The 17,212-nt window shown below is 37.6% G+C and overlaps 1 protein-coding gene across 1 annotated transcript in view; it reads right to left on the reverse strand.

The window, feature by feature from the left end:
• Positions 1-17,212, reverse strand: part of LOC118699945 (cytochrome P450 7B1) — a 125,108-nt gene that overhangs the window by 19,980 nt on the left and 87,916 nt on the right. Inside the window, 1 exon segment of the mRNA XM_036404214.1 lies at positions 2,044-2,180. Coding sequence (XP_036260107.1) covers positions 2,044-2,180 — 137 coding nt within the window.

Consider the following 17,212-nt stretch of genomic DNA (forward strand, 5'->3'; position numbering starts at 1 on the left):
TCATTTGCTCATCACACGGGAAAGTACAATCAGCAAAATCGCATTACCAGTACGGGGCAACGCCAGAAACTCCAAGCATCGTTCCGCATTTTCCAAATGAACTAGTTTGAGAACCAATAATTATAAAAATATATATTGATAGAATTTTTTGACAGGACCTTTAGACATCCACCAGGGGGGTAAAGTAATGATAGTCCACATACAGCTGGCTACGCTATGTTTGCCGAGCACAGAAACATCATCTTTGTCAAATCAGTAAGACATACAGAAATCCTGTATGCCTTCGGATCAGGACACGAGAGGAGACACTAACTAGCTTTGGTTTCCTCCCTGACTTGAGGATGAAAATCTATTTCTCTTTAGTGAAGTCCTGATGGTCAGCACTTTTATACCGAAAAAGAGAACTTAAAGTGGTGTCTCTGTTATGAATTCACAAAATCAAACATTTCCCTGCACAAGACTAGAATGATATCCAGAACGAACTTTATTTACCTCAGTCTTTATCAAGGGAGGCTTGGCTCAAAACACTTGCACATAGGGGATTATCTGGATGGAATTTGGTTTATCATAGAAATAGAAATTTCTGAAATTAAATTACACTCATAATTGGTTAAACACAAACTTCTAAACATAGTCTTTCATAAAATAATAAAGAGGCAAAATAAATAAATATTTGATTAAACACTTTTAAGATTCTGAAGTATGACTCTATCCGGTTAATTGAATGTACTAGTATCTGAATTATAGCTATTAATTGGTATTTGGAGGAAGCCAAAACTGTATTATTGTGTGATTTCAAATTAACAATAAAAAAGATTGTATTTCAACAAGAGTTGGTGTTGTACTGTGCCAAACTCACTTTCAAGTTGCAAAAGATCTGATTATACCAGTTTTCAAAAAAAAAAAAAATCCTGAATGAAATTTTAAAAAATAACATATTTAATACAATAAAAATTCTCTTCCAAAGGAAAAAAGGACAGATTTTTTTAAAGGAGGAAAATTTTATTAATTAAATACACAGCTTGCAACTAAATTAATTGACTTTTTTAAAAAAAAATAATTCCAAAAATGCTTCTATGGAAATATAAAGCTAATGCTACTACCCTAGGGAAAAAAAAAGCAAACTTTATACTTTACACTTAATATTTTTGTTTCAAACTCCCTAAAACTACAGGAATAACTAAAAATTATATGGACTAAAGCTGATCATTTGAACAAGGATATCAGCATGTAAAGGTGAAGAAGATTATTATAACTATCTATATTAATAAGAGCTTGCCTTTCTGAACACAAGAAAATATTGGATTTTATATTGACTTTAGTAAAAAGTAGATCTCTATAGATAGATGTAAATTTATATATTTAACTTTCATTCAGGATTTTAGTTTTATTCTATGTTCTTCTTCCACAGCTAAGTGCCTACGTGAAATCACTCAAATGTTTGTACTCAATCTGGCTTAGTAATACAGTTATAAATACAGGAAACAGCAAGGTTATATCATACTTTATTATATTGTTATTTTCAGCAAGCATGATCAGAGTAAGAGGCTGGCAACGGGAAGTTTCTGTGTTCCAGTCCCGATTGTATCACTGAGTCAATGTGTCATTCATTCCCTTGTGTTCCTGTCAACCAGTTGTAAAATGTGTGAGAACAAATTCTGCACTTTTTTTCTTAAGTGTTTTCTAAATTTAATCTGATATTTTTCTGTGCAGTGTCAAGATGATGTTAGTTCTCCTTTCTTTAGGAAAAAACCCACCAATACATAATTTAATGTACTGGCAAAATCTATGTTAATACAGTACATACCTACAAAATCTGTCAAAATACATATATACTTAGAGATGTAAACAAATCCCCACACTGATAGTGATATTTTATAGATAACTATTATGCTTACAATATATGCAAATTTGAGGGATTTTTATGGGTCTATGCTAGAGAAAAATGTTTTGGGTTAAGGAAGATTCTAAACTAAACATTTGGATTAGTATTTAACTTCACTGATGGAAAAAAAGCAAGATACATACTAAAATATTTCTCACCAGCAATATGTACAGTGAAAATATCTCCAAATTTCTTTTGCTGATCCAGTAAGAATTTGTAAGCATCTTTTCTAAAAATCAGAGCTTTCCCAAGGTAAGGAATCCAGCCATTTATTAGTGGGGGCTCTCCAGTCTTTCTGTTAAAAGCAGAAAAAAAAAAACAAACCAGGAGTTAACTTTGGCATGAGAGCAACTCATCTTTATATCTATTTATATATTACACTTAGACCCACATTTACATCTGTAATTCCTGCAATGTATAATATGTTGTACAGAAAGTTCTTCAGATATGACGGCAGGTTAAATCTAATCACACCTCTGAGCACTGAAGGCTCCATGTGGTGATTAGGAAAAATAAGTGAGAGAAATTGAGACGCATTTAACTACAGGTCGTCCAGTTATTACCATTAAGTTATGAACACAGAAAAATGACATTCAGTAGAAAAGCTCCCAGCAAAGAGTCATCTCATTTTCAATATTTGGTGTGTCAGAGGAAGATGTATTGGAAGGCAATTATGACAGATTTAGGTAAATAGGACGCCGACACATCACACAAAACAAGTATCCTTACAGATAACATTTTAGTAATTTCAGCTTACCAGCACAGAGAACAGCCATTCTAACTAAATAACTTTAAAATATAGGATAATAATACAGACTGAACATTAACTGTAAAAAATCTTAGTCTCTTCATATTTATAGTCTAAGATAGAAATGTATCTGGACAGTTTAAGAAGAACGTACAGGTATTGATGTTTGCATCCCAGTTTAAAAAAGCAGCCATGGTGCGTTAGTTATCTTTACAGGATAGTATAAAATACCTTTAAAGAATCTACTAAGTTACATTTTTCTTTAAAAGGAAAAAAGGTTCCCACACTGTTCTACTCCTGACTATAAGCAAATATCTTTCCTTCATGCTGGTCTTTAGTTGCTTGAATCTGATTTACAACAAAGAAACATAAAGCATGCTTGTTCTGGAAGGGATTAAAACAAATATTCACAAACAACTCTGCTGCTACATCCCATCTGTGAAGGTGACTTATACTACATGCAGAACAACTCATTCTGATTAAACACAAGATATTTACTAGCTTGGATCTAATCAAAGATCAAGGGATCACAAGCTTTACTACTATCATACACAGCATGGATTTTTATGTAGCTGGATTAACCCTATCATAGTCACATTCCCCCTTGAACTGCTGTAACACAAAAAAAAAATTGAAAATTAAAATAACCATGGTATGCTGTATTTACTTTTAATTTTACTTTCAAAATTAAAACTTTTTGGGCAGAAAAATAAAAGCCAGAGATTTGCCCACTTACTTAAAAGAAGTTATTATAAATTTAATTTACAGATAAACAGATGTGGCTAAACCAAGCTGCATATTTTGATCTCTGTTTAACTGACTACTAACTTCAAATTTAAGTTTCCAAGAACATCTTTTGTCCTCTGGAAAACCAGTACATCTTCTTATCCAACAGTCTCACAGTCAACAGTTTGCTGTGCCTTTTTAATTTCCTTAAGTTTTGTGGCCTTGGCATTTTGTTTGGTTGTTTTGTAGTGTGTTTTTTATATTGAGGAGAAGGTCAAGCTCCTCTTTCTTCAATACCTCCCAGAAACCACCGTATTAATCATCCCCTTGTGGTCAAATAACAACATTATTTACTCAAATAGTCCAGAAAACTTTGTAATGTTTAATTTTGTTTTAAGTGAATAAAAGCAAAGAACTAATCTGAGATTACATGAGAGGGATCACTAGCCCTGGAAGCATAGCAGCCAACTTGATACCCTCAATTATCCCTTCCAAGCCTGTAAAGAATCTGGATGATTTACCCATTTTTTTCCCCCTCAGACTATTAAGTCCTGAGAGTGTCCGCCTTTCACTTCCCTGGCTGGAGACTACGTCCTGTAAGTAGCATCCTGACAAATATTTAGATAGGCTTTTTGTCATCTTCTAATTGAATGCATCTAATTTCACCCTCCATGTTCTGTCATTCGGTCAGAAGCTGTATTCTTCACGAGCTCTCCGCCGGGTAAAAAGAAGGCAGCTCAGAAATCCAGGGGAAAATTAACTTAATACTCCAAGTCTTCGGGATCACATCAGGGAGACATTTTGCTATTGCAAAGACGTGAGGGTCATCGTTCACTTCAGACATGTTTAGCTCAGCAGCAATAAGCTTAACACTGTTAAACACTGTGTCAAAGCTACGTGGCTTTCAGAGAAAAATATAACACCAGTTCAACTTACGACCCACAGCAGACTGATAACAGAAATGTGTCTTCATTTCTAGCTTTCTGTCTCTTTGGGAGATGGAGGTCATCTCCACGACTTATCAATGTCTGCTAACACACAGCACAGAAAAGAGCGGCCGCTCGTATTTCAGTGCCTCCCCAAATCCAGCGCCTTTCTGCACAAACCTTCAAGCAGAGCAGTGCAGCCAACGCCATTTCCTGAGGGACTATCACCTGCATCCTGGGTATCTCCAGAAGTCTTCATCAACTTTGGATGCTAAACAGAACCATTAACAAAACCCACAGAAACTTTTACTGCTTAATTAATTTGCTCATGAACTTTAACTCTGGACTCACGCTTCACAGAAGTTGTAAAATTTGATAATTAGGGAAAATATTACAAGCATTAGAGTTATATTTTACTCATGACAAATATTTCGTTGTACCAAATGCAAAATATAGCTAAGATATATAATAGAGTGCTATGAAGCGTTTTGATGGAAATTTAGGACTGCAACTTTTTAATTTAAGCATTCAGAATGTCTTAGAGGTTACATTTTATTCAGGTCTAGTCTAACTGCTTAAATTCTAAAGTATTTAACAAACCTCACGATATTCCCAGGTCTTTTCACTCCACATATTGGGCTGGTTTTGCTTATATAGAGGAATATCTTTACTTGTCTGAGAAGCCTCTGTGAAGTCAGTAAGACTTAACGAACAAATTTCTCACATATGTGAGTGAATTTTACAAATAAAGCATCAGCAACATGTCCAATGCAATCTATAAGTAGACGGATCAGTTACAAAGTGGAGGGAGAGCAACACAGTTGTATCATCCATCATTGTTAAATAGATAATTTCAAATGGCATTATGCAAAAATCAGCTGGCTACAAATACAGCCCATAAATAGAACGAACAGATTTTGATAACTAATTTTTCGTTGCTTTCACAGAGAAAAGAGACTTTCTGGTTAGCAAGTAATAGAGTTGCAACATCTACTACACCAAAAAAGAAAAGTTTTGGAGTTTGTTTACAGTTTCCTTATGGGAATATTTTTCAGCTCACCTAAAACACAGGAGGCAGTAACTCAGGTGTGATTATTTAGCTACTGAGGTAAGGCAATACTAAAAAATGTGGATGCTGTATCTATGTCTCACTTATGCCAAGCAGCAGTGATGCAATAAAGCAGGAGAAAAATGAGCTTCAACATAAGTATTTTGGAAAATGTTCAATAAAAAAAAATAAATTCAATGTCTCTAAACATTATGCTTTTATGTAGTGAAAGGGAATTATTTTGGAAATCCCAGAAAGTCATTTGTAAAGGTCTCTGAACATTACATCTTTTTTTTTTTTTTTTTTTTTTGTTATAAAGAAAATACCCTAAAGATTCACAAGCAAACAGACTTTGCCAACATGATCTGTCACAGAAATATTATTGCTTTATAAAAGCACACAAAACTATTCTTTTCTTGGTTTCACCATTTCAACATCACTGCAGTGTGAGGCATTGAACCCATGTAAATGAGAGGAGAATCTTTCTCATCTCACTGGTTATTTGTATTCCAAAGGAGCAGATGCCTTTCAAATTATGCAAAAACCCACAGCGCATCTTGTACTATAGCAGATGAACAGGTTAATTTTTCTTTTTGCACATAATAAATCATAAGTGCTTTAACACCCATAGTCGCATTTCATGAACATAAACCTTCTGTTTAATAATGTCTGTTTACAACTAGAATCAGACATACAGTAATCTTTTGCCTGGGATAAACATTAATCCAGATCTGTCTAGAAAAATTATACAATTCATTACCATAAGTAATCTCTATTGTGCCCCATGCTTAACCTTCATCTTTTTTTCCTGTCCTATAATCTTGCAAATCCACTGGTGGTGTATGATTGGCATCTGGTGTTAAGGCAGCCTTCACTGCACACAGTGCAGCTGAAGAAGCCCGACAGGAACACGTCACTCTGCAGGGTAACGCCAGTTCAGCTGACCGCTTTTCACAACAACTTCCACCAAAGGCGGAGAAAAACCCACCAGCCCAGGAGAAAAAGGTCTAACAATAATATAAAATGACCCTTCTTTTGCCACAGAGGGGTTATTTTCACTTTCCGAACCTCGCTACCATTCACAAAAGTTAAAGTTAGTGCTCTGAATTTTCCATAGTATCTTTGGACAAACAATCATAATACCATGTCCAAGCTGGAACACACCATGTCAGGGGACTTTAAGGAATGGAAATGGATTGGTACAGAGTAGAACAAAAGCTATTATGAACATGTCAAAGCAGTTAGAGATTATTCACAGGCTCGATCACAATATTTAAGCAACAAGACATGACAGACAGTGTCTTTCCAGGGGCTTATGAACACTCTAACTGTGAGGAAAAGAATGAGGCCAAAGGCTTCAACCCCAAGAAAGGTAATCCCCAGAAATGTGGTGTCTGGAATGTCTTCTTGTATTATGAGAGAGAGAACACAGGAAACTTAGGACAGGAGGAAGCCAGTGAGTCTTTCTATTTTTTTTTTATTTTGCAATTTTCCCCTAGACCTACTTATAGGTGTTCTACATCTATGAGGACAGAAAATAAAATTTTCTGTCAAATATTTGGCTACAATGCAATTTTTGACGTTTATAAAATTATGCATGTCTTAAAACCTCACCCAAATTATCTCACTCAGTGATCTCCTGGAACTCTAAATCTTCCAGGTTGAATACATGCAGTACGAAAAAGCATTCCCTGCAGAACAAGCCAGATGAGAGTTTTAGCAATATACAATCTTTTACCCTTGGATTCTCAGCTTACATAACTTCCTGTGGAGGTAAAGACATTGCTCCTATCTGGTCACTGCTTTCAGATTTGTGGGGAGTAAATGGATGCATCACCTTGAGAGAGACACGGGTTGACTCGATGAAGTGCGAATCCTGGACAGAAAAACCTCACACTGCTACTGTCTATACCATGCCTAGGTAAAGTGGCTTCATACTGCAGTACTGATCACCATCTCTTTTCCTTTAGGATAAAAATCACTCATAAAAGGAAAGGACAAAGACACAGAAAAAAGTAGAAAATACACTTTTGAGCACTCCAAGGAGAGGAGAGTTTATCTGCGCTCCCAAAAAGAGCAGTACAGCAAAACAGACTCTACAGGTAATGTGAGACAAACTGGGAGAAATGCCGACAAAAGCAAATCAACCAACTAGTGAATTTTTATAGTGATTTTTTTTTCCCCCAGAAAAATGCAATCCTTTTGTTGAAAGCTTTTCGTGTCAAAAATTTCTGTGATTTCAATAAAAAATACATTTTTTCTCCTTTAAAACCATACAAGGTTTTATTGCTAAGATCTCCAACTGTAATCCATTCACCACAGGAGCATCTTCTTTTCTCTCTCTTCAAGCAATTCAATTTAGGTAATCCCCAAATACCCAAAAATATCAAGACTCAATAACTCATTCAGTAACTCTGAAATATCACTCTCTAAGAAATCTTATTCCTTTGCAGTTTAGGCTAAATTATATCAAGAATTGTACGTTGACATTGTACATGGCAATTCTTCACACTGCACACTGCGTTGAAGGACACATCTATAAATTCTACCTCTATTTCTAGTTACCAGTTGGGACATTGCCTAAGAAGCCAAAAGGCAAGTAAATACCATTGTGGGAAAGTAATCTGAACAGTTCTAAAATGGAAACCCACAAAGAAAGAGCTTGTGGCTCAGGCTTTATCAAAGGCTCAACATTCTGAGAAATTTTACAATACCAAATGTAATGTAAAGTTTCATAACAGCCAGGATAGGGGGCATGGTGAAGACAAGACCTGGCCAATGAGACAATAATTCATCAGTATTAAAAGTTAATGCAAATTTAGGGCTCATAGCCTTCATTTTGCAATCCCACTTTGCTTCTGCTCTGGGTAAAGGCTATGAGAGCAGCCAAAACTACTCAACACTTTCCCTGACCAAGCCCAAGGTCTTTCTATTAAATTTTACATTTGAGGTTATTTGTCCAGTCCAGGACTTTTCCTTTCTTAATTCAGCTTTAATTAAAGAAAAATAGGCTAGGCAGACATGATGAGAGGTTACTGATTTCCTACCTGGTACCCCAGGTAGGGTGCTGTGCATTGGTATCTTCCTTATATTTTCCTATGCCCTTCTTGAAGACAGTCAGTAACAGAGTCTTTTCAGTCTCCCCAAGCAATCTGCTTCTCCTCACATCTAACCTTTAACTTCATAAAGTAGTGGGCTTTATCTCAAGCCCACTACTCCTCACTCTGTCTGCAAAGGATAAGAGAATAAATTATTCCCTTCACTTCTGCAGGAACACTTAATGCATTTAAAGGTACTTCTTATGTTCTCATTTAGTCTTCTTTAGGTTAAACAACCTCCATTTCTTCCAGTATTTCCTCATAACTATTTTCTAGACCTCTATATACTTGTATAACTTCATTCTTGATTTTTCACACCTTTCTCTATGGCAGTGTCTGCACTGAGCACAGCAGTGCAATTACCTATTCCATCTCAAGGGTGACACCCTTTGCTTCCCAGCACAACCTCAGCTTTCTGTGCAAAATCACCAGCATGTTGATAAAAATCCAACTTGGGAACCATTACAGCTCTCAGCCTTTTCCCAGGGAAAAATTGTGCTCCCATCCAGATGCTGTTGATTAGTCCTCTGTGTTTTCCAGTTCACCATTTGGAATGCTAATCCCTCCTTTGCAGGCTCGCAGACACTCCTCTTTAGGTATTATCCACAAACACAAACACTTTTTTTCCTCATATTCATGTGAGAAGGATAGTATCAGAAGATCCACCTGTATTTCCTTTCACTCCTATTAGGAACATATTTATGCTGCACATTAACTGACTTTACCCAATGACTTTTGTATGATATCCCTCTCTTCCCTAATTCATTTCTGCACTTCAATATACTGCTTTGCTGCATTTAACACATGTTAAAACTGTACACAGTAAGTAGCTCATAGTAGGAAAATCATATTAACCGTCTGGCCTGGAAGTGACAAGTGAAGTGTGGATAAGAATGTCAGCACTCCCCACAGAAATATATTCAAACAGGCAGAAATCATTCCTTACGTAATAAAGAGCAAACAAATAAATTCAGGAAATCTCAGAAACAGTGGTGGGACATTATCACATTTTAAAATCCCTGGTAACAAGGAAAGAGAGGAGAATGCTAGATGGAAAAATATTGCTGCTTCTGTATGCAGCAACAGTGTTTTCTTTGAGAATGTAGTATGTAATTTCAGCAGTAAAAAAATAATTAGTGTAAAAATCAAGTATTGTTTTCTATAAAACTGCACGCTAAATAATGCAGGATGATTATTAGGACAAAAAGGGTGAGGAAAATAGACCCTTCATTTAATGCAACTGAGCCTTCCAGAAGTTTGGAATCTTGGTTAACCAGACATCTCTATAATCACCAGAGAGAAAAGGAGCTTTTTGGAAGTATTGGTCTTTATTAATGATACATCATTAAGGTCATCAAGGTATCTCCACTAGATTTCCTTTAATTCTGTCTTTTCTCATATTTGTTTTTTTATGTCAGTTTTCCTGACCCACTCATATGAAAATCTTTTTCTCCTGCTTCCGATTCCTCTGCATACTTCCACCCTCTTGGGATGCCTAGACGAACTGCCATGACCATTGAGCCCCTTTCCCACCCACTGTTTACTTTCTTCTCAAACCAGATCTTCCTTCTCCTGTTCAGATCTGGGTTGCCTTTGCTCTTATCTCTTGCAACATGTTCTTAGTCCAGCTATTGTCCACCTGCTTTCACTTCCAGTTCACCCTCAGCCAAACCCTTTCTTGAATCCTGACCACCACTGTCACCACTGTGAGCCACACACACTGCAGTGGCACAGAGCAGAAGCAAGGCTGTTGGTGAGTCCTGTCCAGTTTCCCCACTGTGCTCTCCTGTCTTCCCACACCCATCTGTTGTCTCCTGAATTAGGCAGAGACAGGAACAGCCTTTCTACAGTGCATGTCTGCATTGTTCACTGCAAAAGTATCCTCAATTCTGAGATCAAACAGTACCAATAAGATCACACTCTCTCCATCTCCCCTTTCAGGGAGTATTAGCCATTTTCAAGAGGCAAATGCAATTCATCAGGATGCATGTGTGTGTGTACACATGTATTTATCAATTATGTGTTTATATCAATCAGATTATGCATATTAAAACAGATTATGTGTATATAAGCATACTTGTATATGCACACACATATGCATTTACGTGCACATACTTCTATATGCACACATATGCAAACATCATAGGAAAAACTGAGTGCTGCCATAATTTCATTTTTTTTGTTGCAGTAACACAAATGCTTTCTATGTTGTAACACAAACAGTTTTATTATAATATTTTGGGGTTTAGCTTTTATTATAATATTCTGGGGTAAGCTTCTGATGTTATAGCCATGGTGGCATTGTGAGTATCAGTACCACCCTTTTGACCTGAGTGCATTATATACCATTACTGACCAGCAACAGACCACTGCAGAAAACTGCTCTGTCCCACACTCTGTCTACCATACATAGAATTTTCAAGTACCAGCAACCCACCCCTGATTTATTGAGGTAATTAACTAGAAAATGGGGCCACTTACTCTGTCTAAAAATCTCCATGTGCATAGCTTTAGAAGAAGAAAAGGTTTTGCATTTTATCTTTTTAAAAAAAGATGAAATACAACTAAGATTTTTAATTAACAATTTCATGACTCCCACAGTTATGGCCATGCATTCCCCAAGTGGAAGCACAGAAGCACATGGTGATCTGCAAGCAATTTCCCTCCTCTCCCCCATGAGCTTCAGATGTCAGACATTTCACAAATTGTATTACAGAATTAACAGTCAGGACATATTTCACTCAAAAATGTATTGAAAAACCCCAAAGTGTAGTCTCAACAGTTGGATAAACACAAAAATACTCCAGGTACCTTATTTAGTTCACTTATTTGCAAATAAACTCGAAGTTGATATAATGAGAGAAGGTAACTAATCCTGTCAGCAAGGCATGTATCACAGGAAAACAGCATTTGAATATGTACTTAGGTGAATGTTTCAAAAGCTTTAAAGTCTGTAAGATGAACACAGTATCAGTAGATCTTCTTCTCTTTCAAAGATTATTCAATTATTCATATTTTCTTTCCAGATACTTCTTTTTCCTCTTTTCCTTCCAGTGCTACAAGTCTATTGCACATATTAAGAGAAACAGTCTTCTAATGGGATTCCCCACAAACATTAATTCTCTCCTGCTTCATCTCTTTCTGCCACCAACCTAGATTAACACCTTAGTTTCTCCTTCTGAACTGATTTTCCTTCTCTCAGCAGAAACTCCAGGTGATCTATTTCAGCAGAAAGCATGCAGCAATCTGCACTCTTTATCTCTGGCTTTTCACTAGCTGCAACAAGTCTCTCCTCTTTTTCCCCTTCCTAGATGCACTTCTGCATTCTTTACTCCTCTTCCAAAACTTCTTTTCCATTTCACTTGTACCTTTCCCCCTTCTCTCACCCTGAGCTCTGCTCCAGCTCTGCCCCTGCATTCAAGAGCATATGCGTCTTTTTCAAATCAAGACTTTCTCATAGTTCATATTGGATAAGTCCTATCCCTGCCTTAACAAGCTGCCACAATTAGGGAGCCACAAATCCAATTACTTGCAAATGTATTTTCCTAGGTCTGTGCAGTGATACTTTTCACATAAATGTACATAGGAGCAGCACTTTTCTATAATTCATACTATACACTATGCAACAGCAATCTGATGGACTTAGGTCTGAATTGAGTGGATATGAAAAGTGCAGTCTTTTACTAAGCAGTCTTGGGTAGGACTACACTGAAACTAGATCTCTCATTATGATGGGAATTCTGAAGTATCTTAAAACATTTTTTATTTTTAAATTTAAAAAAAAAATAGCCCTTAAATATATTTCCCACAAAACAGCTGCTCCTCAATTTTATTTAGCAAATATCAAAATTAAGCCAGTCACAGCCTTCTCAGCTTGCCCACAGCTTTTCCTAGGATGCTGAAAGGACTTAACGACAGCGATGGTGGTGCCCTGTCGTCCTCGGGCAGATTTGCAGAGCAGCTTGTAGCCACCCTCAGCCACACAGAGCAGAGTGTGGGTCGTGTGTCTCACAGGCAATCTCTGCCCAACCTCCCCCTGGGGTGCTCTCATCTGCTTTTCCCTCTCCTGAGCCTAAAACTCTGCTAAGCCCTTAACAGATTTAATATGTATTAATTTAGGAGCATCAGTGCATTGCCTGAAAACAATGGTTTGATGCTTGGAAAATATATTCCTTTAATTGGTCTGTGGCTGCCCTTCTTAAATATTTATGTAAACTCTATTGTGTTCAAGGGCATAAGGGTTAAACCTAAGTGAAGCCTTGTATTTGTGTGAGTTCTCTCAAATGTAATCTCTGTTGGTCTTAGGCAAACTAATTCCAGTTTAAGGTAAATCAAGAATACGTTTTCATTCTGCAGTCACAGAAAGTAAGATATTACTAGCTGAAGATTGAAAGATGGAACAGTGACTGGGACACTATAGGGTCTGAACATGTTTTAAATCCCTCTGCTATGAAAAAAGAAGTAGAAAACATAAATAAAATTCTCAATTTTTTAAATTAAAGTGAGCAAACTTGGGGGCTGTAATCAGAGACATTAGAATTTCAAATGAATACCTGTTTAATTTTTTTCTTAATTTGATTCCTGCACAAAAAAATATTAAGGTTACAAAGGATCATCTTTCTGAAGAATCCAGGATGGCTATATATGAAAATATATTATCCTTTTATTTTCTTTTTTCAAAACCAGATACCATCCTACTGAGTAATTTCATAGAATAATGGAATAATTTAGGTTGGAAAAGACCTTTAAGAACATCACACCCAACCATTGCCCTAGCACTGACAAGTCCACCACCAAACCATGTCCCCAAGTGTTACTTCCACACAAGTATTTCCAGGGACTGGGACCCAACCAATCTTTCCTGGGCAACCTGCTCCAATACTTGACCACCCGTTTGATGAAGAAATTTTCCTGACATCCAATCTATACCTCCCTGTGTGCAACTTGAGGCCATTTCCTCTTGTCCTACCTATTGGTACTCAGGAGAATAGACTGATGCAGTTTCAGGGAGTTGTAGAGTGGTTAGGTCATTCCTGAGCCTCCTTTTCTCCACCTCAGCTCCTTCAACCACTCCTCATAGGACTTGTGCTTCAGAACCTCCACCAGCTTCCTTCCCACTCTCTGGACATGCTCCAGTGCCTCCCTGTCTTTCCTGTAAATTCAATACTAAAGCCCAAAACTCAGCCAACCCATGATGAAAAACGGGTGAACACCAGGGTTGGAACCAGGTATTGATCTGCTGGCTCTTCCTATTTTTCCCCATCATTCCCTGCAAATAGAGGAGAACACTACTTGTGCAACTGATCCTTTAGCCAGTCATCCCAAGCCTTGAGGTCTCTCTTGACTGCCCTCAGACTTCTTGTTGGGACTTTCAGACTGCCACCTGAAAAATCAATAATGGATGATAATCTGAAAGCCATAACAGGGTGGGAAGGTTTCTCTTCACAGCTGGACCCAGGAGGCAGCAGACTTCCCAAATAGGTGTGACCAGTCTGCATGTTGGGCCTTCTGTTCCCATCAGAATAGAGTTTCCTATGACAGTGACCTGTCTTTCTGCTTTCTGGAAGTGGCTTTGACAGAGGGTGTGGTCTGACTTGACCCTGGCCACACCTCCATGCCAGATGAGCCCTCGCCCTCACCATTGTCCAGCTACACTCACAGAGCCTCACCCCTGTTAGCCGGGCACCTGGGGAGATGGGGCAGTCACACAGGTGATGCTCCTGCTGCACAGGTGATGCTCCTCCTGCAGGAATTTATCCCCATTGCTCCCTATCCTGGAAGTCACTGTGTTCAGAGAGGAGAGGGAATCCTCCATATCTAATGGGCTGTTGTCTGTTGGGCCTGTCTCAGGGAAGACAAGATGAGATTCCAGTAGTCTGTCTGTCTATCACACTCCCTGATGCTCCTCAACCTGCTCATCCTTGTCTCATTTGAATTTGAAATTTTATTAATAAAGTGTTCAATATTTTTCAACCAGCTGCTTCAACTGGGTACCATTACAATTGTTTTGGAGCCCCACATAATGAAATGATGATTCCCAAACAGCAAATGAGGCAGCTGTCTATATATGGGACACAAAATTCACAGAAGTGTCAAAACCTCATGAAATCTTAAAAGCTTAAAGCATTTCTGTTGAAGAGATAATAAGCTTTACAGGTTCTAATGAAAAGACTGTAGATATAGGCAAAGAAGGAGACTAAGATTTAGAACACCTCATCCATGTTAATCCATGGATGCAAGCTCAGGACTATAGACTGGTGACTCACCCAGTCATTCCCTTTGCTTAAAAGGTTTCAAGACTGGCTTCACAGCATTCATCCAGCACAGAAGTCTGTAGGAGTGGGTGTTTTGAGTGCATTCAAGGATGGACTCTCAGGTGTCTTGCTATGTGACCTAGGAGCCAGACCATTAACACCAGTCATACAACAGCTGCTGAAGAGAAAAAACAGCACAGATTTTGTCCTAGAAAGGACCTCAATATTGCTTGCCAGAAGACAGTTGGATCTGTAAGAAATCTGAAAATCCTCCAGCTCAGGTTGTCAGTAAAGCTGATATGAGGTGCTGGGTCTTGTGGATGCCCTGGGCATCAGACCCTGCTGGGATGAGCCACCTCTGACTGATCATAGATACAGCATGCAATCTTACTTCTATCTGGATGCCTGAATCCCAAAACATGCATTCCCATTGTCCCAGTGTTTAAATATTTGCAATTTTGTAACATTCTGCAATTTTTGTTTGTTCTTACTGAAAGCTATTGTGTGTTAAAAGTACAGTGTAAAAACTTTCTTTATTCCAAAGGAAAAGTGGGTATCAATAGCATCATAAACAGCTGGAGAAATATGGACTCACTGAAGTCAATACTAAACTGAATATACAACAGATTGTGGAAAGATTTCATACCCTGTGCTGCACCAAGAAGTAAGGCATGGGGTGAGTCCTGAATTTCATAATCTACATGCTATCCCACTGCTCATAAACAACTGGTGACATTATAGGGGTGATGAGGAGTGCATCAAAGGCATGGCCAAAGAGTGCACTGACCATGCTGAATTTTGTATTGAGCATAGGCAGAAATCCTAAGTTTTCATAGCTATAGCTCTACTCTGGTTATAAACTTGAGTTCTCTAACACCAATAACTGTTCTGTATTTTATGCTGTATTATGTACCTTTGCTATTTTTCAATTATGAAAAAATTACAAGAAAATGAAAATTAGAAACAAAAGGTTACCAGTAAAATTTTTTAACATTTCAATTCCAAAGATTTGCACCATTCTGATACAATGTAGCCTTCTGTTAATGATGCATCTGTCATTTTATTGACACCCTTAAACAGCTTTATTCTCTTTTCTAATTAAGAGACAAAGCTGATTATGTCAATCTATGAACTGGCATCTGAGTGCTTTTGTTAAAATGTAAGAAGCAATGAATATGACTATTGTTATGCTAAAACAAAAAACTTGGGAATTTTTACTGGAAAACCCAAGATAGCATAATATATAATGGCTAAATTAGAACAGATTCTTCATATTCATGCAGATGCACATGTGATTGTATTATATAATTAAATGAAGATACTGTGTGAAAAATTAATTCCCAGTAATAGAAAACATAAAGCAACAGTGATACATAATATGCCTGACTAAAATATGTGAGGAGAAATCATCAGATCATAAAATATCAAACAAATAAATGACAGACTTAGTTATCAATCCTCAAGGAAAAATTAAGTTATTAAATAATCCAAAATTTTTGCATGTCAGCACATGATTTCAACTCCATCCTGCTGCTAAATCAGAGATACCTACTCAGTAGGCTCTTTTAAGACAATACTGTGGATGGGATGAAAAGCTTACCCTTGTAGGTAGAGGTCTTTGTGTCTGGATTGTCACAGGTAAGACTCTGGTACAATCTCCCACACACCAGCATGAATTACTGCAAACTGTCCTAACCTAAAAAGGCCAGGGAGAAGACAGCAACAGGGAACTCCCACAAAGTCAGATGATCTTCAATGTTTTGGGATGTTAGCAGTTTTCAGACTCAAAGATAACACAAAACGGTTTTCCCCTCAGTTCTGATCAAAGGCAGCAGACAGAGGTTATGTGTCTCTTCTGGCAGCACTAGATCTTCAAGACCACTACTGGTGCTTAGCTCCTGGCAGGAAAGCACTGAATCCTTTCCAAGGAACTCAACTGATTCCATGTTTGCAGTTCTTGCTGATGGTACTGGGTGTCCTCAGGACAGAGCTTAAAGTACTGCAGTCTGACACAGCTCTCCTGGCATCAACTGAGCTAAAAGAATTTACACCCTGAAGATTTAGTCTTCAGCTGCTGACTGTGTCAACCAGTGTTGGCATACATCCAATGAACACATACATCTTCCCTCTTTCTCTTTAAAAATTTCTGTTCTAAATTATCAGAAAAAGCCAAGACATTATAAGCTATAATATCAATGGCATTAAATTTAGTTATAGCTTCTGTGCTCCCTCACATGCACACCACACCTGTGGCTGCAAACTACTATTCTTCTACCATTTGCTCATCAAGGGATCATAGACTTTTGTCTGAGATAAACTACAGGCAGTGAGTGGAATGTCCATGACCTTCTACTTTGACCTTCATGGAGGTTTAGTCCACAGGGGAAGGGAGCTCCTCACACTTTTGCTAAAAAAAAAAAAAGATTTGCAAATATAAACTATAGCCTTTGTACTGTATATATGCAGGTTAAGAATACATCTCTGGATAACTTATGGAGATGTCCATTACTTATAAGACCAATGGTCT

Source organism: Molothrus ater, chromosome 1, assembly GCF_012460135.2.
Source record: "Molothrus ater isolate BHLD 08-10-18 breed brown headed cowbird chromosome 1, BPBGC_Mater_1.1, whole genome shotgun sequence".
NCBI lineage: Eukaryota > Metazoa > Chordata > Aves > Passeriformes > Icteridae > Molothrus > Molothrus ater.